Genomic DNA, 21,388 nt, shown 5'->3' with positions numbered 1-21,388 from the left:
GAGGGAGGCCGGAGACATTGAGTCTGAATGGACCATGTTCTCCACTTCCATTGTTGACGCAGCCATCCGGAGCTGTGGCCGTAAGGTCTCCGGCGCCTGTCACGGCGGCAATCCCCGAACCCGGTGGTGGACCCCGGAAGTAAGGGATGCTGTCAAGCTGAAGAAGGAGTCACGGAAGCAAAAACTCGGGTCTGGGAAAAGTTCGGGGAGGCCATGGAGGAGGACTACCGGTCAGCCTCGAGGAAATTCTGGCAAACCATCCGGCGCCTCAGGAAGGGGAAGCAGAACTCCGCCAACACTGTTTACAGTGGAGGAGGGGAGCTGTTGACCTCGACTGGGGATATCGTCGGGCGGTGGAAGGAATACTTCGAGGATTTCCTCAATCCCACTGACACGCCTTCCATAGAGGAAGCAGAGGCTGAGGACTCAGAGGTCGATTCATTCATCACCCAAGCTGAAGTCACTGAGGTAGTCCAGAAGCTCCTCAGTGGCAAGGCACCGGGGGTGGATGAGATCCGCCCTGAGTACCTCAAGTCTCTGGATGTTGTGGGGCTGTCGTGGCTGACACGCCTCTGCAGCATCGTGTGGCAGTCGGGGACAGTGCCTCTGGACTGGCAGACCGGGGTGGTGGTCCCTCTCTTCAAAAAGGGGGACCGGAGGGTGTGTTCCAACTACCGGGGGATCACACTCCTCAGCCTCCCGGGGAAAGTCTATTCCAGGGTGCTGGAGAGGAGAATTCGGCCGATAGTCGAACCTCGGATTCAGGAGGAACAATGCGGTTTTTGTCCTGGCCGTGGAACACTGGACCAGCTCTACACCCTCCGCAGGGTGCTCGAGGGCGCATGGGAGTTTGCCCAACCAGTCCACATGTGTTTTGTGGACTTGGAGAAGGCTTTCGACCGTGTCCCACGTGGCATCCTGTGGGAGGTGCTCCGAGAGTATGGGGTCGGAGGCCCTCTGCTGAGGTCTGGTTTGGGAGCCACTTGATTTCATCTCTGCTTTTTGCAGATGATGTGGTCTTGTTGGCTCCCTCGAGCCAGGACCTTCAGCATGCACTGGGGCGGTTTGCAGCCGAGTGTGAAGCAGCTGGGATGAGAATCAGCACCTCTAAGTCCGAGGCCATGGTTCTCCACCGGAAAAAGGTGGCTTGCACCCTCCAGGTTGGGGGAGAGTTCCTGCCTCAGGTGGAGGAGTTTAAGTATCTTGGGGTCTTGCTCATGAGGGGAGAACGGAGCGCGAGATCGATAGGCGGATCGGTGCGGCGGCCGCAGTAATGCGGTCGTTGTATCGGTCCGTCGTGGTGAAGAAGGAGCTGAGCCAAAAGGCAAAGCTCTCGATTTACCGGTCGATCTACGTTCCCACCCTCACCTACGGTCATGAACTCTGGGTCATGACCGAAAGGACAGGATCCCGGATACAAGCGGCCGAAATGAGTTTCCTCCGCAGGGTGGCGGGGCGCTCCCTTAGAGATAGGGTGAGGAGCTCTGTCACCCGGGAGGAGCTCGGAGTAGAGCCGCTGCTCCTCCCTCAAGGAGGCCCTGAGGAAGACCCAGGACACTGGAGTGACTGCGTCACTCCAGTGTCCTGGGAACGCCTTGGGGTCCCCCTGGAAGAGCTGGAGGAAGTGTCCGGGGAGAGGGAAGTCTGGGGATCCCTGCTCCGACTGCTGCCCCCGCGACCTGGACCGGATAAAGCGGTGGACAATGGATGGAAAAAAGTATTTGTCTGACAGAAGCTTAAAGCTTTGTATATTTTCTCGTCTCCTGTGTTTTATTTGAAGCGTTGAATCTGGATCTGTGGCCTGGATGGAATCTGTGTGAAAGTTAAACCTGACGCCTTCTGTCTTTTGTAAAAACAACAATAAAAGGTTTTCTAGAGAGACAGAGAAACAGAGAGACAGAGAGTGATGTATAACCTGTGAGGATCCTTCCAGAGTTAATGCAGCCAGCTTCAGGGCCGTCACGTTGCTCTCCTGCCCCTTGATGTGCTCCAACACCTGGGTCAGAAGGTCCTGCAGACTCCCCGTCAGCTCCTGGAAGCCACACACCACCACCGGCTGCACGCACACACACAGAGACACACAGAGACACACAGAGACACACACACACACCGTGAGCTCAGGGTTCACCACCTGCAGCAGGCGTCAGAGGATTTTGTTTATTTATATACTGTAGGATCCCCATTGGCTGATGTCATAACATCAGCTATTCTTCCTGGGGTCTAGGGCTGACCCCAAAAAATCGAAGCTTCGAAGCTTTGTTTGTTGCCATGGTAATCGATCATGAAGTCCGTGATAGATTGTTTTTTTTACTTCCTTTTTTCCTTTTTGACACCGGTTCTCATCGGCAGTTGTTAAATTAAAATGAGTAGCTACTTGGCATCCTGGAAACCTGCCTGATTTTGGAGATATGCAGTGTTTGTTTGCCTTTTTTTTGCCGTTAAATACATGGACGTATTATAATTGATCCATGTTAACACAGGTGCACCGCAAGCGTTGTAATCGGTCACAAATCATTGGTATACGGCATGTTGTGAGCCTTAAGATCTGCACGACACCAGCTCACAACCCAAGCGTCACAGCCGGGTCGGGAGGAACAGTAACAACAACGAGGTAGTTGGATTTTTTTCACTCGCCAGAGTGGCCAGTCAGCTGGCTTCCTTTACTCGCCAAAGCATCAAAGTTAGCCGCCACTGGCGACTGGCGCTAATTTTGAACCCTGGTTCCATCCTATAATGGCTCTGTATATTACAGTATGTTTTAAAAAGTTTGTCCTTGGTTTAGGTGCCAGTTAATGATCATATCTGGATTGTCTGGTTGGATATTTGTTGACATTTCTGGTGAACACCATCTGATCCATCTGAGAAATACTGTGTTTTTTTTTATTGTTAATCACATTTCTCATGAAAGTTAGGAGAATTACTGTAATTCTATGGTAAATGGTAAAATGTAAAAAAAAATGTAAATGGTAAAATTCTAATCTGTCTAATCTTCAACCAGAAGCCGTGATAAATTTCGATGCATTTCTAAGATATTTTCCTGCAGTGAACAAGAGGATGAGGGGACGACGTCATCGTACCAGAGCCGTGTTGGAGTCCTTTTTCTTCTTCTTCTTCTTCTGTAGACTGCTCTTCAGAGGCCGGAGGACCTTGGCACAGAACGCAGCCGTCCACAGCACTATGGAAACCGTCTGGACAGAGCGCCATGGTTACGGTTACTACCTTATACAGACAGAGTGTGTGTCTGTGTGTGTGTGTGTAGCAGCGAGCTCTCACCTCCACAAAGAAGACCAGGTTTTCTAATAACGACGGCCGCGTTTTTAATTTGCTCTCGTTCATTTCCAATACATCTCCTTTGCATTTATTCAGGATTTCTGTGGACAGAGAGAAAGAGACACAGGTGAGACAGAAAGAAAGAGAGACAGAGAGAAAGAGACACAGGTGAGACAGAAATACAGAGAGAAAGAGACACAGGTGAGACAGAAAGAAAGAGAGAAAGACAGGTGAGAGAAAGAGACACAGGTGAGACAGAGACAGACAGGTGAGACACAGAGCAGGGTTCCTACAGCTTAAGACAACTTAAATTTAAGACTTTTTAAGACTTTTTTAAAGCCGCTAGAAATGAAATTTAAGACCGACTTCATAATAAACACAAATGCAGAAAAAAAAACAAGCAAATAAATACACCACATCAATTACATAGGGTTAGGGACAATTTTACTGTGACTGCTACATGAACATTGGATTGTGTCTCTTTCCAGCTGTCCTTTCAAAATAAATGCATAAAAAGTCCGGAAAAAAAAAAAAAAAACTGACTCAGGAGCTGGTGGCGGTGAGAAATTTAGCGTTGACGGCCGCCACTAACTTCTCTATGTCAGAATGTTACCAATTATTTTGAGATTTGAGACTAATTACAATCATAAAATCCCACTTACCAAGTGGACCTTTGAAAAATTGATTGAAGACATTTTAATGCCAATTAAGGCCTTGTTTTTAGATTAATGAATTCAATGCCTTTTAAGACTTTTTAAGGATCCGTAAGAACCCTGACAGAGAGACAAAACAATCTTTGTTTTAGATTAAAATAGTAGGCACTTTACTCTAGGCACTATAAAAACCAGCACTTTATTACAGATGCACTTTAACGAATCTTAACAGCGCTATACGACACCTTTTACATGCACTTAATTTTACTACGACTCCTTGCTCTTTCTGACAGAAGCTACTGTTTCAGTATGATATATCGTATACTATATTGTGATATGGTATTTGTACCACTTTGTTCTTATTCTCCTCCTTGTATAACTGTTGTTGTTGTTGTGTGAACTGCGGGACTACGGATCTGGTGTGTTTACATTTTGTATGTTCATGAATACGCAGAGTCCCGTTACAAATAATGAAAACAAATAAATGAAATGAAATGAAATGAGAGACAGAGAGAGACAGAGAGAGACAGAGAGAGACAGGTGAGAGACAGAGAGAGACAGGTGAGAGACAGACAGGACAACGTTCATCCTCATCCTCACTCACCTTGAAGCTGAACTACTAAAGATTTGAAACCGTTACAGATCTGAGTCTGAAGCTCCGACGACTCGTCTGAGGAGAAACAACCACAAACATTACAACATGATCCACATGTTTCTGTGGTTTAATATCTGATGTTATGGGATGTATCTGAGATATTATGGGATGTATTTGTACCTAGCCCCACGGCGTCCAGCTCCTGCAGATGGACAGACAGCTGCAGCGCTGCAGCTTGACACTGGCAGCTTCCACTGGACAGAGCAGCAGCCAGACGGGTGGAGGGGGGGCCGAGGAACGGGTACTACAACACAACAAACATCATCATCACCATCATCATCATCTACTACATATATATATATATATATATATATATATATATATATATATATATATATATATATATATATACTATAACCACTATAGTGACACGTTTTATAGGATAAATCTCCTGTTTACATCTACTTCTGGTAGAAAACCAGCATGAGAACAATAGTGACAGACAAGAGTTTCGCTATATACAGTATACCTCATTTTTCATGTCACTATATCATTGTCTAAATGGTGATAGGGCGTGAAAAACACAATATACTGTATATATATATATATATAAACTCTCGTTCGTTCCTATTGTTCTCATTCAAATTACATGCTGGTTTTCTACCCGGAAGTACAAGGCGATTCGGTCTCTATCATTCACATGTTCTGCAAAGAGTTTAACATCTTCAAAACGTAAAATGTGCAAATGTAACTCTGTTCAGTTTCAGTTTTATTTGATGAGACAGTTTTTAATAAAACACAAGTTTGCTTCTTTCTGCCCCCGTTCATTCAGGAGTTGCATTATTAATATTTTTTTGTGTTTGACTGTTTTTCTTTTCTTTTTTTCAATGAATGAAACAAATAAACTAAAGTGACAAGTCGTGGATTTTGATTATACAATAATAAAATAGATAATTTCATCATTTTATTATTGTTGTTGGGGTGTGACCCAACTATACTTGACCCATAGTTGTGCCAAAGCATAACATTGTAAAGTTAAAATCCACGAGTTGTAACTTTGGGACCACAAGCAAATGGGTTAATAAATCTATGGAACAATAATAATAATTAAAAGAAAGAATAACTAATTAATCTGCTCTGATTCTGCGGATCAAACAGAGTGAAATGTTTTAATAAAGTTAGAACAATAATAAAATAATAAACCGTCTTACAGTTTGACCGCTACAGCAGGTGACCTCACCTGTGTGTGTTTCTCTGCCGTCTGATTGGCCGTCTGCAGCGTCTGGTGGAGCTGCGACAACAAACCGCCGAGCGACGACGACGACGACGTCTTCTCTCCGACTCCGTTCTCATTGGTCGTCTCAGAGTTCTGCTGCGAGGGGGCGTGGCCCATCCCGGCCAATAGGGCGAGGAGCCGCAGCGTCAGGGAGCGAATCCTCAACCACACGGTCTCCTCCTCCAGGGAGCGCCGCCGCTGCTCCTCCGTCAGCTTTCTGTAGGGGGGGGGGCGGAGGAAGAAGAGGAAGAGGAGAGAGGAGGAGAGAGGAGGAGAGAGGAGGAGGAGGAGGAGGAGGAAGAGAAGGAAGAGGAGGTTAGGATGGATATCAGTATTCCCAGTGGACACCTGTCCTCTAAGCCCCTCCCCCTGCTACTAGAGCGCTGTAAGAGAGAGTAAGGACACCTCCGTTGACTCCCGTGGTTAAAGCCTCATGCCCCCTAGTGGCAGGATGTGGGTATTGCAACAGCCCCAGAAAACCCATTCACTCCAATGTATGTGTGTTGCCCACTGGCTGGTAAATTGATGAAAACGGCCGTGTTTTTGTTTTTAGGTGTCTTGGTCATATCAGATTATACTTAGAATTTGTTTATTACAAAATGTAGATTGAAACATTAATGTAGAAAACTGTTTTTTTTTTACTGACCTATGTGTTAATGTTTATCTGTAAAGGGTCCTCAATGATGCTATTAACGTGGGTGATCTATAAATGTCCTTAAATTATTGAAAACACCACACTGCTCATTCACCAACAATGCAGAGATGTCAGTTCTTTTGCAAAACCGCCCCTCCCCCTCCTCTCTGTCCTCTAAGCCCCTCCCCCTCCCCCTGCTCTAAGCCCCTCCCCCTCCTCTCTGTCCTCTAAGCCCCTCCCCCTCCCCCTGCTCTAAGCCCCTCCCCCTCCTACCTGTCCTGAGGGTCCCAGCAGGTGAAGACCGTCAGGTCTCTGTTGTCCCTCATGGTTTCCCAGGGGATGTCGTCCTCCTCCGCCGACAGAGACATGGCCTTCACACTCTCCTCCAGACTCACAACTCTGACAGAGAAATACACACAGAGAGACACACACACAGACACACACACACACACACAGACACACACACACAGACACACACAGACACACACACACACAGACACACACACACACACAGACACACACACACACACAGTTAGAACACTGCTGAGAGAATGAAATTCCCGGATGTCGTACCGATTCATAAATCTCTCCAGTATCTGACCAGTCTACATTGCGTACTAGGGCTGGGCCAAAAAAACGATTTTTATATTAATAGCAATTTTTTTCTGGCGATTTTTATTTTTTTGGGACGACCAATCTTTATTGTACGATCATGTATTCTTTCTGTGCCGTTACACTCGACAAAGTCAAACCGGCCTGTTGTGTTGGTTTGTTCACAGATATCTATGTGTCTGATATCTATGTCTGTGTGTGTGTCTGTGTGTTGTGTGTCTGTGTGTGTGTGTGTTGTGTGTCTGTGTGCGTCCTACATGTCAGCCTCTAGGAACAGGTCCAGCAGCATCCTCTCCGTTCGGACTTGAGCGAAGTGCAGCGACTGGTTGAGTCTGTTCCTGAGGGCGATGAACTCTGGGATCTTCTCAAAGGCTCCGTACTTGTAGGCCTGGATGATGTACTCTGAGGTCTGACACACACACACACACACACACAGAGAGACACACACAGACCAACGATAATAAATATAAATACAGTGTCATCATGCAAAAGTTTGCCCCCCCCCAGTCCAAATGTCAGACCAGACCAGCTGCTGGGATCAACTCACATCTTTCTGGTTTGAGTGGAAGAACCTGAGGGAGAAGTTGCAGGACTGTGAAGCTGCAGCGAACTGACCCAGAGACTCAGCGTAGCGCGTCAACAGAAACCTGCACAAGGGGACAACAAGAGGAACAAGGTCCAACACGTCAGTCTGAGATCCAGAAAGCTGCAACACTCAGATGCAGTTTATCTCCTTCACGTTCATTTACACAGAATCAGACTCAAGTCAAACTAGATCCTGAGTTTAATGACCAACGATTAGATTAGTAGATTAGTAAATGATGAAAAAACAGGCTTCATTTGGAGAAACTGATGGTGCAAGCTATTTTTAGAACGGCGGAGCAGAGCCGTGAGCTGCTCAGAGCTACCCTACGGAGGCTCATTATGGGATTTCTTGGTTTCCCTCATCATCAAACTCATCAAATACACAATCCAACAACTCCACAACGCTCTGGTGGACAAGTTGTGAGCTGCACATTCACCACGCTATGAGATAATAACACAACGTTACCACACAGAGTTGTTTTAGAGGGAAATTCATGCAAAACCACTGATGCACGTTGCCTTCAGGGACAGTTTTTCATCATCAGTCTCTGTATTTCCCTCTAAAACAACTCTGTGTGGTAACGTTGTGTTATTATCTCATAGCGTGGTGAATGTGCAGCTCACAACTTGTCCACCAGAGCGTTGTGGAGTTGTTGGATTGTGTATTTGATGAGTTTGATGAGTTTGAAACCAAGAAATCCCATAATGAGCCTCCGTAGCGTAGCTCTGAGCAGCTCACGGCTCTGCTCCGCCGTTCTAAAAACAGCTTGCACCGACAATTAAAGGTAACGAACCTACTGCTATGACTATAGGGGTTATGGTGATGGGCCAGTTTGACAAAATGTTGAACTATCTCTTTAAAGGGACAGTATGGGACTTTATTGGCTTTTTATTGACAAAAATCAAATATCGCTTTCATAAATACGTATTTCACTGAAGTGGAATCGCGCCCGCATACAAACGAGCGCTTTCTCGTACCTTAGAATGAGATGTTACAAGTCGTTACAAACATACAGGGGGGGTTCACCGAACCTTCTCTGCCATGTTGAATCGCCATGTTTTACGTTCAGCGTCACCGTGGCCGTCAGTAACCACAAACTCGGGCCGCCGGAGCTTCTCGGCTCGGGGAGAAAGTTTTCCAGACAGCGCCTGTTAAAACTGTCACCACCGTGTAGCTAGTGTGAGGAAGGACGGAGGCACTGGTGTTGCCTTCAGGTGCAGTCAGACACCTGAATGACGCCGTGAGTGACGCCGTCGGCAAACCGACTGGATGTTATTTTACTCGACGAGAGAAAGCCGGTAAAACGTGGGTCGGGTAAACAATACGACATCGCCATGACAACATGTTGTCACGCCTGTATTGTTTTGCCTCGTGCTGGCGGACCGTTTGTTTACATAGAGGCTTGTTTATCCTGATACATGCAGCGTGTGTTGTTTTTCTGACTTCTGCCCGAGTTTACGTAAACGCAACAGCAAGAATACGTGCTGACATGCAACCGTACCGCTAGATGGGGGTAAATGTCACATACTGTCCCTTTAACTCTAAGATATATGAACACTTCAGTTGTTTGGTCGTGTTTATTACTGGATGTACAACTCTCTTCCATGTAATTAAAGGTGTCTGTGTGTGTGTGTGTGTGTGTGTGTGTGCGCTCTGACCCGATGGTGTCGTGCTGCACGTGCTTGGCGTCCAGGCTGGAGTAGAGGTCGACGACGGGCTCGAAGGCCCCGAGGCGACAGTAGAGCAGCAGCAGCAGCAGCTTGAACTGAGCGTTGGAGCCGCTGTGGGACAGGCCCTCCTGGAGCATCGCTAGGGCCAGCCAGACCATGTCCTCGTCGCCTAGGAGACACAGACAGGGTTAGAGACTAGGGCTGGGCCGATACGCTTTTGTGCCGATTCGATTCTCTAACGATTTTTGGGTCCCGATTCGATTTTAATTGCGATTCTGATTAAACAAGTATTGTGATTTTATATTTCAATTATTGTGATTTTCTGTCCTTAAACAAGAGCAGGTTCAACCTGCTTGACAATACATCATTAGTCATATTTACAAAAAACAATACACATATCACATCAGTTTGCCTCAGGCCGGTTTGACTTTGTTGAGTGTAACGGCACAGAATACATGATCGTACAATAAAGATTGGTCGTCCCAAAAAAAAAATAACAATAAAAAATAAAAAATTGAAAAAAATCACCAGAAAAAAAAAATCATTATTAATTAATATAAAAATTTATATAAAAATCATTTTTTTGGCCCAGCCCTAATGGGCATTTCGAATAATTTTCTAACCGAGTATCCTAACCTTGTCGTACCCGGGTAACCGAATACTGTAATAAAAAATAAAATGACGTCATGTCTGATGGACAGATATATATACTCTGTATACGTGTATATACTGTATATCTATGTGACGGACAGAGAGCAGCCGGGGCATAAATGCTCTCTGTCCGTCAGACAGTCACATCACTGACACACAGCGTCGTCAGACTAAACATCAGGTGATAATCAGAGCAGAGATGGAGTTGAAGATGCACATACGGGGCAGATGAGCATCTTTATGCCGCGGCTGCCTCGGAGGAGAAAACTTTATTTTCTTTTTTTTAACACATTAGCGGTGTTTATTTATTAGGGGTGTCACGATTCTCCAAATCCTCGATTTGATTTGATTTTCGATTTTAGGGTCACGATTCGATTCTCTATTTTTTTTCTTTTTCTTACAGCACAGAGGCCTTTGCTATTTTCAGACTAGTCTAGTCTACGATCATTGGTTTTATTCATCAAATTTTGTACAGTAAATCTTATTTCAAAAGATGGGCTACATATAAGTGATGCAATTTCCATAATGTATCACATTAGGCACTAATGGTCACATTTAAATAATTTATTTACAATATAAAGGTAACATGCCCCCAAAAATCATGATCCAGGGGCCAAAAAAAAAAAAAGAGAGCGAGGGAGAGAGAGAGAGAGAGAATGAGTGAGTGTTGTCTCGAAATAAAAAGTAAAGGAGAACTCGGACCAGTGACTGACAAGACGCTTGGTGCACAATGGGGACAACGGGCAGTTGTAGCTTTGCGGGGGGGGGGGGTCGTCGATCCTCTCTTTGACTTCGATGCTCGAGATCGTGACGTAATTTCGATCGATTTCGATAAAAAAATCGAAATCGTGACACCCCTAGTACTTATTACTCCACGCTACATGTTGGTGCCTTCGCTCCTCTCGGCCTCACATCGTCTCAGGAAATAACTGGGAAGGTTTCAGAGTGTTTGTAAACTGAAAGCAGCAGATTTTCTACCAGACTTGATGACACCTGTCGTCTCCGAGGGAACCACCACAGATTATTGTAAAAGGTTTGAAAGTCCGAGGCTCGATCCAAAAACACTTTTACACAGCAGAAAATCACGTTGCTGTTTGATCTGAAACTGTTCAACACGACAAAAAGCTGAACCACGATGATGATGTAGTTTGCTGAGATCGCTGTGCCGTCACCATGGAAACGCAAGCCGCTTGTGTACATCTTCCTCAAAGTGAAGTCTCGCGGGGTGAGAATTATGGGATATCGCGAAACTAGATTACGGCTAATTCGCTAAACACCTTTCAATGGAAACACCTGCAAAATTTCGTAATTTCAGAATTATCGCTTTTATTTTGTGAAAATCTGTGAAGGAAACAGGAAGCAGCTGTTGCTAGGAGACAGACACAGACAATAGGTGCGTTTCCATTTCCCCTAGAAATGCGTAAAACCTAAATATCAATTGTGTATGTATAATTAGTGTGTATAAGTAAATTATATTCATGATTTGGTAACATAAGATATGTTTAGACAAGGATCTTAGTTAGTCATATATAAGGAGAGGGGGTGGGAGTTTATAAGTTTTACTTCTTCTCACTCCTTTTCGAATATGTATTCTATATCTCATGTTTAAATGTTTTGTCTTATTCTCTTTTTTTATTATTTTATTTTCATATTCGAAATAAACACTTCAATCAATCAAATCAATCAAATATCGCAATAAAAAACGGGTAATGGAAACACCTACATTTTGAAAAACCTCTCAATTTCAGGATTATCGCTTTTATTTTGTAAAAATCTGAAGGAAACAGGAAGCAGCTGTTGCTAGGAGACAGAGACAGACCGTGTCCTGGTTGCCTAGGAGACAGAGACTCACCCGTGTCGGTCCACAGGTCCACGTACACATGCGCTGCCATGAGACAGTACATGTCTGAGAACTGCAGCTCCGTCTTCAGGGAGTTTTTCCCTGTGAGCAGGGAAACAACAGTCAACAACAACAACAACAACAACAACAACAACAACAACACAGACCGAAGGAGAGGGAGGAGGAAGAGGAGGATCAACATCATAGTTCAGTGTTTTATAAACGTCTTTGTTCAGGTTCAAACTAAAGGAGCTTTTATTGTGAAAAACCAGTTCACCCTCAGGTCTATAAACACCAGCGTTGGGCACGTTACTATAAAAACTAGTTAGTTAACATATGTTCCAGATGCCATAGTAGTCCAGGCAAAATAGCGTTGTACGACAACTTCCTATGGACTCTTTGTTATTTCTATTAGATGTGTTTCATAACATATATATAACTTGGATGAAGACTGACCCCCCCATGATCCCTCAGTGGTTACAGAAAGTAAAACATGTGTACATGATGGAATATATGACTCATATGATATGAGAAGGTGGACCCCAGTTACTGATTCTATCGCTTAAGACTCTTATACACTATTATTATCTAAAATATCCCTTTTTTTTGGAATATAAAACCAGATAAAATACGTGCAATACCCTTTACAGTGCTATTTGTGTGACAAATGAGACCCAATCTCAGGATGTGTTGATTTGTTTTCCTTTGTGATGGTAATTGCCTGTTAATGTGCAAAAGGCAATAAAGTTAAAAAAAAAAAAGTAATTAGTTAGTTACTCCTTACTTTCATTTGACATATTTGAGCATTTTATAAAATCGCTCAAATATGTCAAATGACTTGGACTCGCCCCCGTTCATCTGGAACTAACCAACTCACTCAGTATCCTTCCACACAGGCGGAAGAATACCGAGTGAGTCGGTTAGTTCCTGATGAACATCTTCTTTCAACCAGTTGATGAACTGAATCTAATGTGTAAATAACGTCTTACACGTTAACAGGTGTGTTATTATCATGTGACGGGACTTGTTGAGTCAGTAACAGAGCGTTTTATTGTCAGTAGCGGTAACAGCGCTCTGACGGGGGAAACAGGGGCTTCTTTATTTACTGTTACTGAGAAAATTAGTGGTACCACTTTACTGTAATAGGTATTCATCAGATTGACATAACAGCTGTCATAAACATCAATGAATACTTCTGACAGCTGTGGTTAAGTGTCATTCGGTAAGTTATGTCACTTGATGCAAAGTAGACATTGTTTGAGATGTTTTTGTTCTGACAACTTGACATCATTTTTTAAAGTGTGTCCATTAGGTCTGCTATGACAGTTTAAATTGTCTTTATGTCAAGTTGTCAGAACAAAAACATCTCAAACAATGTCAACTTTGCATCCAAAGTGATATAACTTACTGAATGACACTTAACCACAGCTGTCAGAAGTATTCATTGATGGTTATGACAGTGTTATGTCAATCTGATGAATACCTATTACAGTAAAGTGTTACCGAAGTAGCTCTGTTATTTTATAAAGCCGTTATTCCATCACTGATGAACAGGTGGTGAATCTTTCCCGTCTCTTTGCTCCTGGTTCAGGATTAGATACCAGATACCAGATACCAGATACCAGGACCATCGGCCGTTGAACAGAAACCAACTCTCACCGAACTCGTTGAACAGAAACCAACTCCCACCGAACTCGTTGATCAGAAACCGACTCTCACCGAACTCGTTGAACAGAAACCGACTCTCACCGAACTCGTTGAACAGAAACCGACTCTCACCGAACTCGTTGAACAGAAACCGACTCTCACCGAACTCGTTGAACAGAAACCGACTCTCACCGAACTCGTTGAACAGAAACCGACTCTCACCGAACTCGTTGAACAGAAACCGACTCTCACCGAACTCGTTGAACAGAAACCGACTCTCACCGAACTCGTTGAACAGAAACCGACTCTCACCGAACTCGTTGAACAGAAACCGACTCTCACCGAACTCGTTGAACAGAAACCGACTCTCACCGAACTCGTTGAACAGAAACCAACTCTCACCGAACTCGTTGAACAGAAACCAACTCTCACCGAACTCGTTGAACAGAAACCAACTCTCACCGAACTCGTTGAAACCAACTCTCACCGAACTCGTTGAACAGAAACCAACTCTCACCGAACTCGTTGAACAGAAACCAACTCTCACCGAACTCGTTGAACAGAAACCAACTCGCACCGAACTCGTTGAACAGAAACCGACTCTCACCGAACTCGTTGAACAGAAACCAACTCTCACCGAACTTGAGTCCGTGCCGGTAGTGCGCCTTGAGCTCGGCGATGAGCCGCAGCTTCCCGTGGCGGTCCAGAGCGTGGTGCAGCCCCAGCGCTCGGCTCAGCTGACACACACACAGGTGTCTCTGCAGCGCCCGCGTGTCCTCGGGGAAGGACAGGCCGTCGTCCCCCTGCTGCCCCAGAGGGACGGCCTCGCTCAGACGGTTGATGAACTGGAGACACAGACAGACAGACAGCTCCCATCAGCTCAGCCCCAAAACACCAGAGAATAAAAACCACCATTAATCAATCAAAAGATTTATATTTAGAATACTGGGAAAAGAAAACAAAAACTCAAAGCAGACTAAATTGTTATTTAACTCTAAACAGAGAATATAAATTGGCCAAATACCTCCACTCTGTTAGAGACATAAACAGTGTTGTTTCTGGCAGGCATTTTAGATTTAGTCTTAGTCTTTTTGACGAAAATACTTATTAGTTTTAGTCAATTTTAGTCATTTCTATATGTGATAGTTTCAGTCTAGTTTTAGTCGACAAAAACTCAACAAGGTTTTAGTCAGTTTTAGTTAAAAAAAAAAAAAAGTCTTTTAACAAATTAATTCAATAAAGAAATGGTTTTACACATAATGTTTCCACCCAATGGCGAATACTTTCTGGTCTAAGGATTATGCATTAGCCTACACACAGATAAAGTGGTAACAGTGGTGCATTCAGTTTTTTTTCTGCTGGATTATATTTAAAATACGTCCATATATGTGTGGCGGCCTGGGAAAACCCGTCGGAAATCGCTGACGTTCTAATGTGGCAAATAGCCAAAATAGGTGGAAAAGTACTATTTATTTCCACGATTTTGATATTTTGTGTGATTCTGGTACTTTGAACTCTCTACTACATCGTGGTGAATAAATATTTTAAGAAAACAAAACAGAAAGCACTTATTTTTATGCTTTTGTGGCGAGTAAAGCATTTCATTTTCAGCTGAGCTACAGCATCAGCGCTAGAGGAGAGGAGGTCCGTTGTTATTGTTGAGGAAACATTCAAGGACCCTCGGAAAGCAGAGAATCCCACGATTCAGATACAGTTTACAGCTAATCTCTATCATAAACGATTCAGAAGCTGTTTAATGTTTTGTAAAACATTCGTCTTTAGAGCGTTAAAACAACAACGTTCTAGTTAAAGCCATTTTTCTCACTTTTCAGTTTTTTGGTCCTAATAGATTAAAATGCCCATAACTTTTGATCTGAGAGGGCTATTATTAAAACATGAAAATGTCAAAATCCCACCATGTGAAGGGTTTTCCCAGGCCACCACACATATTAGAATTTAACATCCCCTCTTGTCTCGTGTTGTTGTTGTGATGTATGTTTGTTTTTCACCCCTGTCTTACACACTTTTACACTTGTATTGTTTCCTGTTTCATGTTGTTTTATCACCTGTATTGCACTAAGTAAATAAAAAATAAAAAATAAAAAAAAGGAGCGAGCAGCAGCAGCAGCAGCAGCAGCGGCGGCGGCGGCGGTGGGCGGGGCCTCACCTGGACGTGCTGCTCCGACGGCAGCAGGTGCAGGTAGAGCTGCAGGTCCGTGATGCAGCACGGCTTGTCCCCAAACTTCCCAAAGAACTGGACCATCAGCTCCAGAGGGTCGCCTGTTGGACCGAACACACACACACACACACACACACTGTACATTTACACTGCAACTTTACACAAAACTCTAAATCTTACCAAGAATATTTGTCTGATTTCTAGTCAAAACAAATCTCATTCTACTTAAAATCAGACTCATCACATAAAAAGCAGCTTGTTTTTAGACACTTTTTACTTCTTTCAAGCAGATTTTCACTTGAAATAAGTAGAAAAATCTGATAGTGGAGCAAGTTTTTCTTTCTTATTACAAACACAAAAAACTTACTTTCACTGGCAGATTTTTCTACTTATTTCAAGTGAAAATTAGTTTGAAACGAGTGAAAATGATCTAAAAACAAGTTGATTTTCAGGTGATGAGTCTTATTTTAAGTGGAAAGAGATTAGTTTTGACTAGAAATGAGACATTTTGACAAGAAATAAGACAAATATTCTTGGAAAGACTTTGAGTTTTTGCAGTTTGTTTCTATTCTTTGTTTATTCCTTCTCTCATTCTCTCTCCCAGAAGTCTGGTTTAAAGATGTGCAGTCTACATGCAGTGTGTGTGTGTGTGTGTGTGTGTGTGTGTGTGCGTTACCCAGCATGCTCTCCTCCGCGGCGCCGCGCTGCCTGAGCCGCTGCATCAGCTCCAGTCGAGCCAGGAACGGTCCTCGGAGCGAGCGCGAGTCTTTACCGTCTTCTCCTTTAATCCTCTCCTCCACGAACCTCACCACCTCGGCCACGGTGTGGTGGACGGGGCCTTCTGCACAACTACACACACACACACACACACACACACACACACACACACACACACACAACATGTCTCATTAAATATGCGCTAATTTGCATAAGAGACCACTCCCATAATGATCAGTGTCTCTAGTTTTACTATTTATAGGTATGTGTTTGTTTACATTTCTCCAAAAATTGAAAAAAAAATATATTGTCATTTAGAGCTTTTATTGGCTGAAAATGACTAAACTAGTCTAAATAACAAAAAATATCACGTCTTTTCAGATCTTGACTAATAATAATAATAATAATGCAAAGAAAACATGTTCATATTTATTCCTAAACAACACAGCAAGAATATTTTAACTCAGGAAGAGTTTATAAATCAGTTTTAGTGGGATAATGTCGATGTTTAATCCAGCAGTGGTTTTTATAATCTGGTTCAGGTGATGACCTCATCAGTGTCTCATTAAGGAGAATGAGTTGTGTTTAAAAAAGAAAAGAAAAGAGAAGAATGACTGTCATACATGTAGAGATGCTTTTAAGAAACACTTGTGAAAGTGCTCTCTTAATTTTTTCCAAAGCGGTATTTCCAGAACAGAAATCTGAACAATGGATAAAGCTGCTTTGTTTTATTTTGTTGACACATTAGAGTCTTTAGTTTTTCCAGAGGAGGATTGTGGATATCTCTTTTTATCACTCTGTAAATGAGAAAATACTGTCACCAGCCCTTTAAAACATCTAATGTCTCCATGTTTGTAGTAATAAAATGTTGTATAAATGAGGCTGTGAATGATATACCAACAATCCCCTCTGTAAAAACCTTCAGAAAGGGATCAAAGTGGAAGGTTTGGTGTCTGGAAGTGCTGCTGAAGTGGAGATTTCTAGCTCAGAGTCTGAGTCTGAAGAAAACGGCCTTTAAAGACTTGGACTGTAAAACTACACAGATTGTTAATGTAAATCCTACTTTTAGGATTTGTTGCTATGATACAAAGGAAATGACATCATTGTTCAGGAGAGAGAGAGCTTTACAATGACACCTGACATGACACGGCTCAGACTAACTCCTGGTGAGTTTAGGAGAAATCTACTGATGAAATAAAAACCTTAAAGTGGATTTTCTACCATTTCTTTCCTCTATTCTGAAAGAAGATGTGATAAAGAAGCAAAACAGCCCAAAATCTCAAATTTATGATGATAAGGACATGATAAGGAAGAGAAATAGTCTAAAGACCAGTCTTTTATCCTGTGGTGAATGTGTGTGAATGTGTGATGAGGTTTTCAGAGCAGAAGCTGGATGGACTCACTGCTCTCCGTCCTCTGGAGGACTCCACGACTGATCCATCAGGTGGAAGAGAGAGTCGAAGTAGGAGGGGTAGAACTGCCAGTCGTCAGGGCTGCACACACACACACACACACACACACACCACATACACATTAACTGCTGTGTGTTACTCTACAGGTCTACAGGACTTTAACCAGTGTGTTAAACCGTGACTGACTTCTTGAGCAGCAGCTTGTGAGCCAGAGCGTTGCACTCGGGCCATCGCTGCAGCCGCTGGTACAGCATCATGCACTTGTTCTCTCTGCTCTGCAGCTCACTGGTCAGCTTCTCTGTGGAGCAAACACACACACACACACACACACACACACACACACACACACACACACACACACACACACACACACACACACACACACACACACACACACACACACACACACACACACACACACACACACACACACACACACAAGTAACGTTTAGTAATTAAAGTAGGAGTGTCTGTGTCTGTCACTGTAGTTTAATTAGTGCAAAAGAAGGACCAACGTTTGGTCAAATGGTTCTGGCGCGGTATACGAGGCACATAAAATAATAAGCTTGTTTGTAGAGGAAGCTTCTCGAATCTTCTCTTCCCAGTTCGTCAAATTTGGACGAACCGGGAAGAGAAGATTCGAGAAGCTTCCTCTACAAACAAGCTTGAAATATAGACTTATTTAATTTTTTTATTTTTCGCATTTCAGGGCTTCAATACCAGAGGGACATTACATACGAGCAGCATGGAGGTATTTGGATGTTTTTTGGTGTGTCTTTTTGTTATGAAGACAGTAGGTATCCATTAGCAACCGTCATATGGACATGCACTGCTACGCCGAGACCCCCTGTAACTCAGAGAAGCCATGGAGGACTCTGAAACTTCTCCCAGCCCTTAGTCCACATGAGGGGGAGGAGATCATGAGGGAAACTTCAGTTTTGGGTGAACTATCCCTTTAAATGCCTCGTATACCGCACCAGAAGCATTTGACCCTGATGAAGACGTTGGTCCTTGTTTTGCAGTAAGGTTCAGTCGTATTGTAACATGTGTGAGGCAGTATTAACATCTGGACCGTCCCTCACCTCCTAGAGGACCTCTGACCACCTCCAGAGCCTCCACACACTTCCCCAGACGCTCCAGGATCATGAAGTACAGCTGCACCTGCAGAGACAGAGAGACAGGGGAGTGGTTACCATAACAACAACTACATCACACACACAGAGAGACAGGGGAGTGGTTACCATGACAACAACACACAGAGAGAGACAGGTGAGTGGTTACCATAACAACTATAACAGTTAACGGAAATATATGGGAATAAATCCGAAATTTACAAAATTGAAGGTTGGCCCTTAATAAGTAATTGGTAATATTTTACTCAACAGTTATATTGTGTCTAAATACAAGTTTATATTAATTTTCAGTGTGTTTCCAACAAATATATGTGAAAATTATCTTCTGTGTTTTATTGTCCTGTCTTTTTCCTATCATATATCTTTTTCTACGTTCACATGACAACACAACAGGATGAATATTAAAGCCCTGGTCGTCCTGAGGTTTAACAAGGTGTTAATACACAGAGAGTCCAGCAGAGAGAGACACAGACTGTGAAGGGTTAATAATGTCTGTGAGCCTTAATGAGACCCAGGAAGCTGCAGAACGGGGTGTTTCCTCCTCTCACCTCGGCCTCGGCCTCGATCTTGTCCTCCTTCACCATCTTCTCCACCATGCGCTCGGCCAGAGGCAGGAACATGGTCTGGGACAGCTTCTCGTCCTGCGCTGAGATCGCCTGGACCACACGGGAGGGACAACAACAGGACAACAACAGGTCAACAACAGGTCAACAACAGGTCAACAACAGGTCAACAACAGGACAACAACAGGTCAACAACGGGTCAGAACCACCAGAACATCAATAACAACCTGCAGCTGGTTCTGTGTTTAACTGGTTCCCGGTCCGGTCTCATGGGTAAAGTTGTTTCTTTGATTCTTCAATAAATGATTCTGCATATGCATAAACCTGAAGATGCAGCTACACTGCCTGCAAACTCTGAAGTGGTGAAAAAGGTGAGTCACCGAACCCCTGTAGGGGGGTCTGGGGGCCCAGAAAAAATGTGTGATTTTAACACATCAATGAAGCATTCTGGTGTACTAGGCCACTCTGAGAAGAACATGAACTACTACTTAAACTAAGTTATTTTCCTCTGGAGCGGCCTGGCCGAATAATTTCCTTCGGGATGAATAAAGTTCTATCTATGAAGGGAACATTTGTTTCAGATTAAAAAAAATTGATTAGGCCTACTGACTAAGGTTCCTCTCATTGTAAGGCAACAAGGCCAGAATGGCTGGGGTGTATGAAACTTAAACTGAACTCAGAACTGGTCTAGTGGAGCAAAAACAAATCTCATATTTTAAATGTAGGGGTCTGGACCTGGTCTGGACCTGGTCTGGACCTGGTCTGGACCAGCCATTCAGGGGCAGTTTCCTCTGCTGTTTGTCCGTGCAGCGGTGCACAGCGGACATGCACGGTAAAAAACAAAACAAAAAAACAAACAAACCGAATGCGCGCCGCCACGTCCGCTCGGACCGCGGCGGCGGACCAACATATGACCAACAAGTCCGCTCGTGCCGACGTCAACAGCAGCAGGAGACCCAACGCTGCTACGTACCGGTATAAACCAGTATAGTGACTGAGTCACATCACCAGGCTCATACACTCAGGCAGACCAGGGTTGCCAGATAGTGCGAAAAATTCTTGTAAGAGAGGAATCAATCTCACCTGCATGACCAGACTCATGACAGACCAGAAGTAGTACGGGTTCTTAGGGACGATCTTGTAGAGCGCCATGCCGGCCTGGAGGGGGGAGAGAAGGAGAGAGGACACAGGTTAGAGGTGGAGAGGGTAGAGGCTAGAGTGTGTACAGTGTGTAGTATACAGTGTGTATAGTTACCTGCTGCATCTTCTTGTACTCTCAGACTCGAGCGTAGGCCTGTGTGTAGTATATAGTATGTGTATATAGTGTATACAGTGTGTATAGTTACCTGCTGCATCTTCTTGTACTCTCCCACCCGGGCGTAGGCCATGAAGAGGTGAGAGTGATACTCCTCACTGAGAGGAACCTTCTTCACCGCTGCTTCATACAGCTTCGTCACCAGCTCAGCTGCACAAAACACACACACAGTTAACACAGTTAACACACATAGTTAACACACACTTAACACACACAGTTAACACACAGTTAACACACTAGCGCTGGGACGATATGCTTTTCTCCTGATTCAATTCTTTTATGATATTTTGAGTGCAGATTACTGTAGTGCTGTGCGATATTAGGATGTATATCGTAGTGCGATATGAAAATGTCTACCATACGATATAGCCCTCGTATATCGTGATTTCAACGTGTGTAGTACTGGGTTAGCTCTGTTGCTACAGCTAACCAATGTTGACATTTCTACAGGTCACAGGACATGTAAAACTTGTTCCAAGTACAAGTCAGCAGTGTAAAACTCAAGGATGTGGGACACTGAACTACAGCCCTGCACGGGACTGTTTTCTTCATCCCGCTCCTGCCCGCTCCCGCTGAATTTCTGACCATTACCGCCCGCGCCCGCAACGTGTGTGTTACATTCCCGCCCGCTCCCG

General features: G+C 43.9%; 1 protein-coding gene across 2 annotated transcripts in view; it reads right to left on the bottom strand.

Annotated features, from left to right (window-relative positions):
- naa25 (N-alpha-acetyltransferase 25, NatB auxiliary subunit) overlaps positions 1-21,388 on the bottom strand; it is a 33,320-nt gene that overhangs the window by 4,680 nt on the left and 7,252 nt on the right. The window contains exons 4-23 of one of the 2 annotated variants that reach the window (XM_085792502.1): positions 20,785-20,903; positions 20,522-20,596; positions 19,424-19,531; positions 18,825-18,903; positions 17,929-18,040; positions 17,734-17,823; positions 16,290-16,462; positions 15,602-15,714; positions 14,072-14,279; positions 11,800-11,889; positions 9,285-9,465; positions 7,588-7,687; positions 7,298-7,449; positions 6,702-6,827; positions 5,759-6,011; positions 4,699-4,822; positions 4,528-4,593; positions 3,274-3,371; positions 3,078-3,188; positions 1,916-2,056 (exon numbers count right to left, since the gene is read on the bottom strand). In XM_085792502.1, the coding sequence (XP_085648628.1) occupies positions 1,916-2,056; positions 3,078-3,188; positions 3,274-3,371; positions 4,528-4,593; positions 4,699-4,822; positions 5,759-6,011; positions 6,702-6,827; positions 7,298-7,449; positions 7,588-7,687; positions 9,285-9,465; positions 11,800-11,889; positions 14,072-14,279; positions 15,602-15,714; positions 16,290-16,462; positions 17,734-17,823; positions 17,929-18,040; positions 18,825-18,903; positions 19,424-19,531; positions 20,522-20,596; positions 20,785-20,903 (2,519 nt within the window). Of the gene's footprint in view, positions 1-1,915; positions 2,057-3,077; positions 3,189-3,273; positions 3,372-4,527; positions 4,594-4,698; positions 4,823-5,758; positions 6,012-6,701; positions 6,828-7,297; positions 7,450-7,587; positions 7,688-9,284; positions 9,466-11,799; positions 11,890-14,071; positions 14,280-15,601; positions 15,715-16,289; positions 16,463-17,733; positions 17,824-17,928; positions 18,041-18,824; positions 18,904-19,423; positions 19,532-20,521; positions 20,597-20,693; positions 20,734-20,784; positions 20,904-21,388 lie in introns of those variants that run through there. The other variant, XM_085792503.1, reaches the window with a different exon arrangement.

The sequence above is a fragment of the Trachurus japonicus genome, chromosome 12, assembly GCF_045865225.1.
Source record: "Trachurus japonicus isolate A0001 chromosome 12, Traja_1.0".
Classification (NCBI taxonomy): domain Eukaryota; kingdom Metazoa; phylum Chordata; class Actinopteri; order Carangiformes; family Carangidae; genus Trachurus; species Trachurus japonicus.
This window is presented reverse-complemented; position numbering and strand designations above follow the sequence as displayed.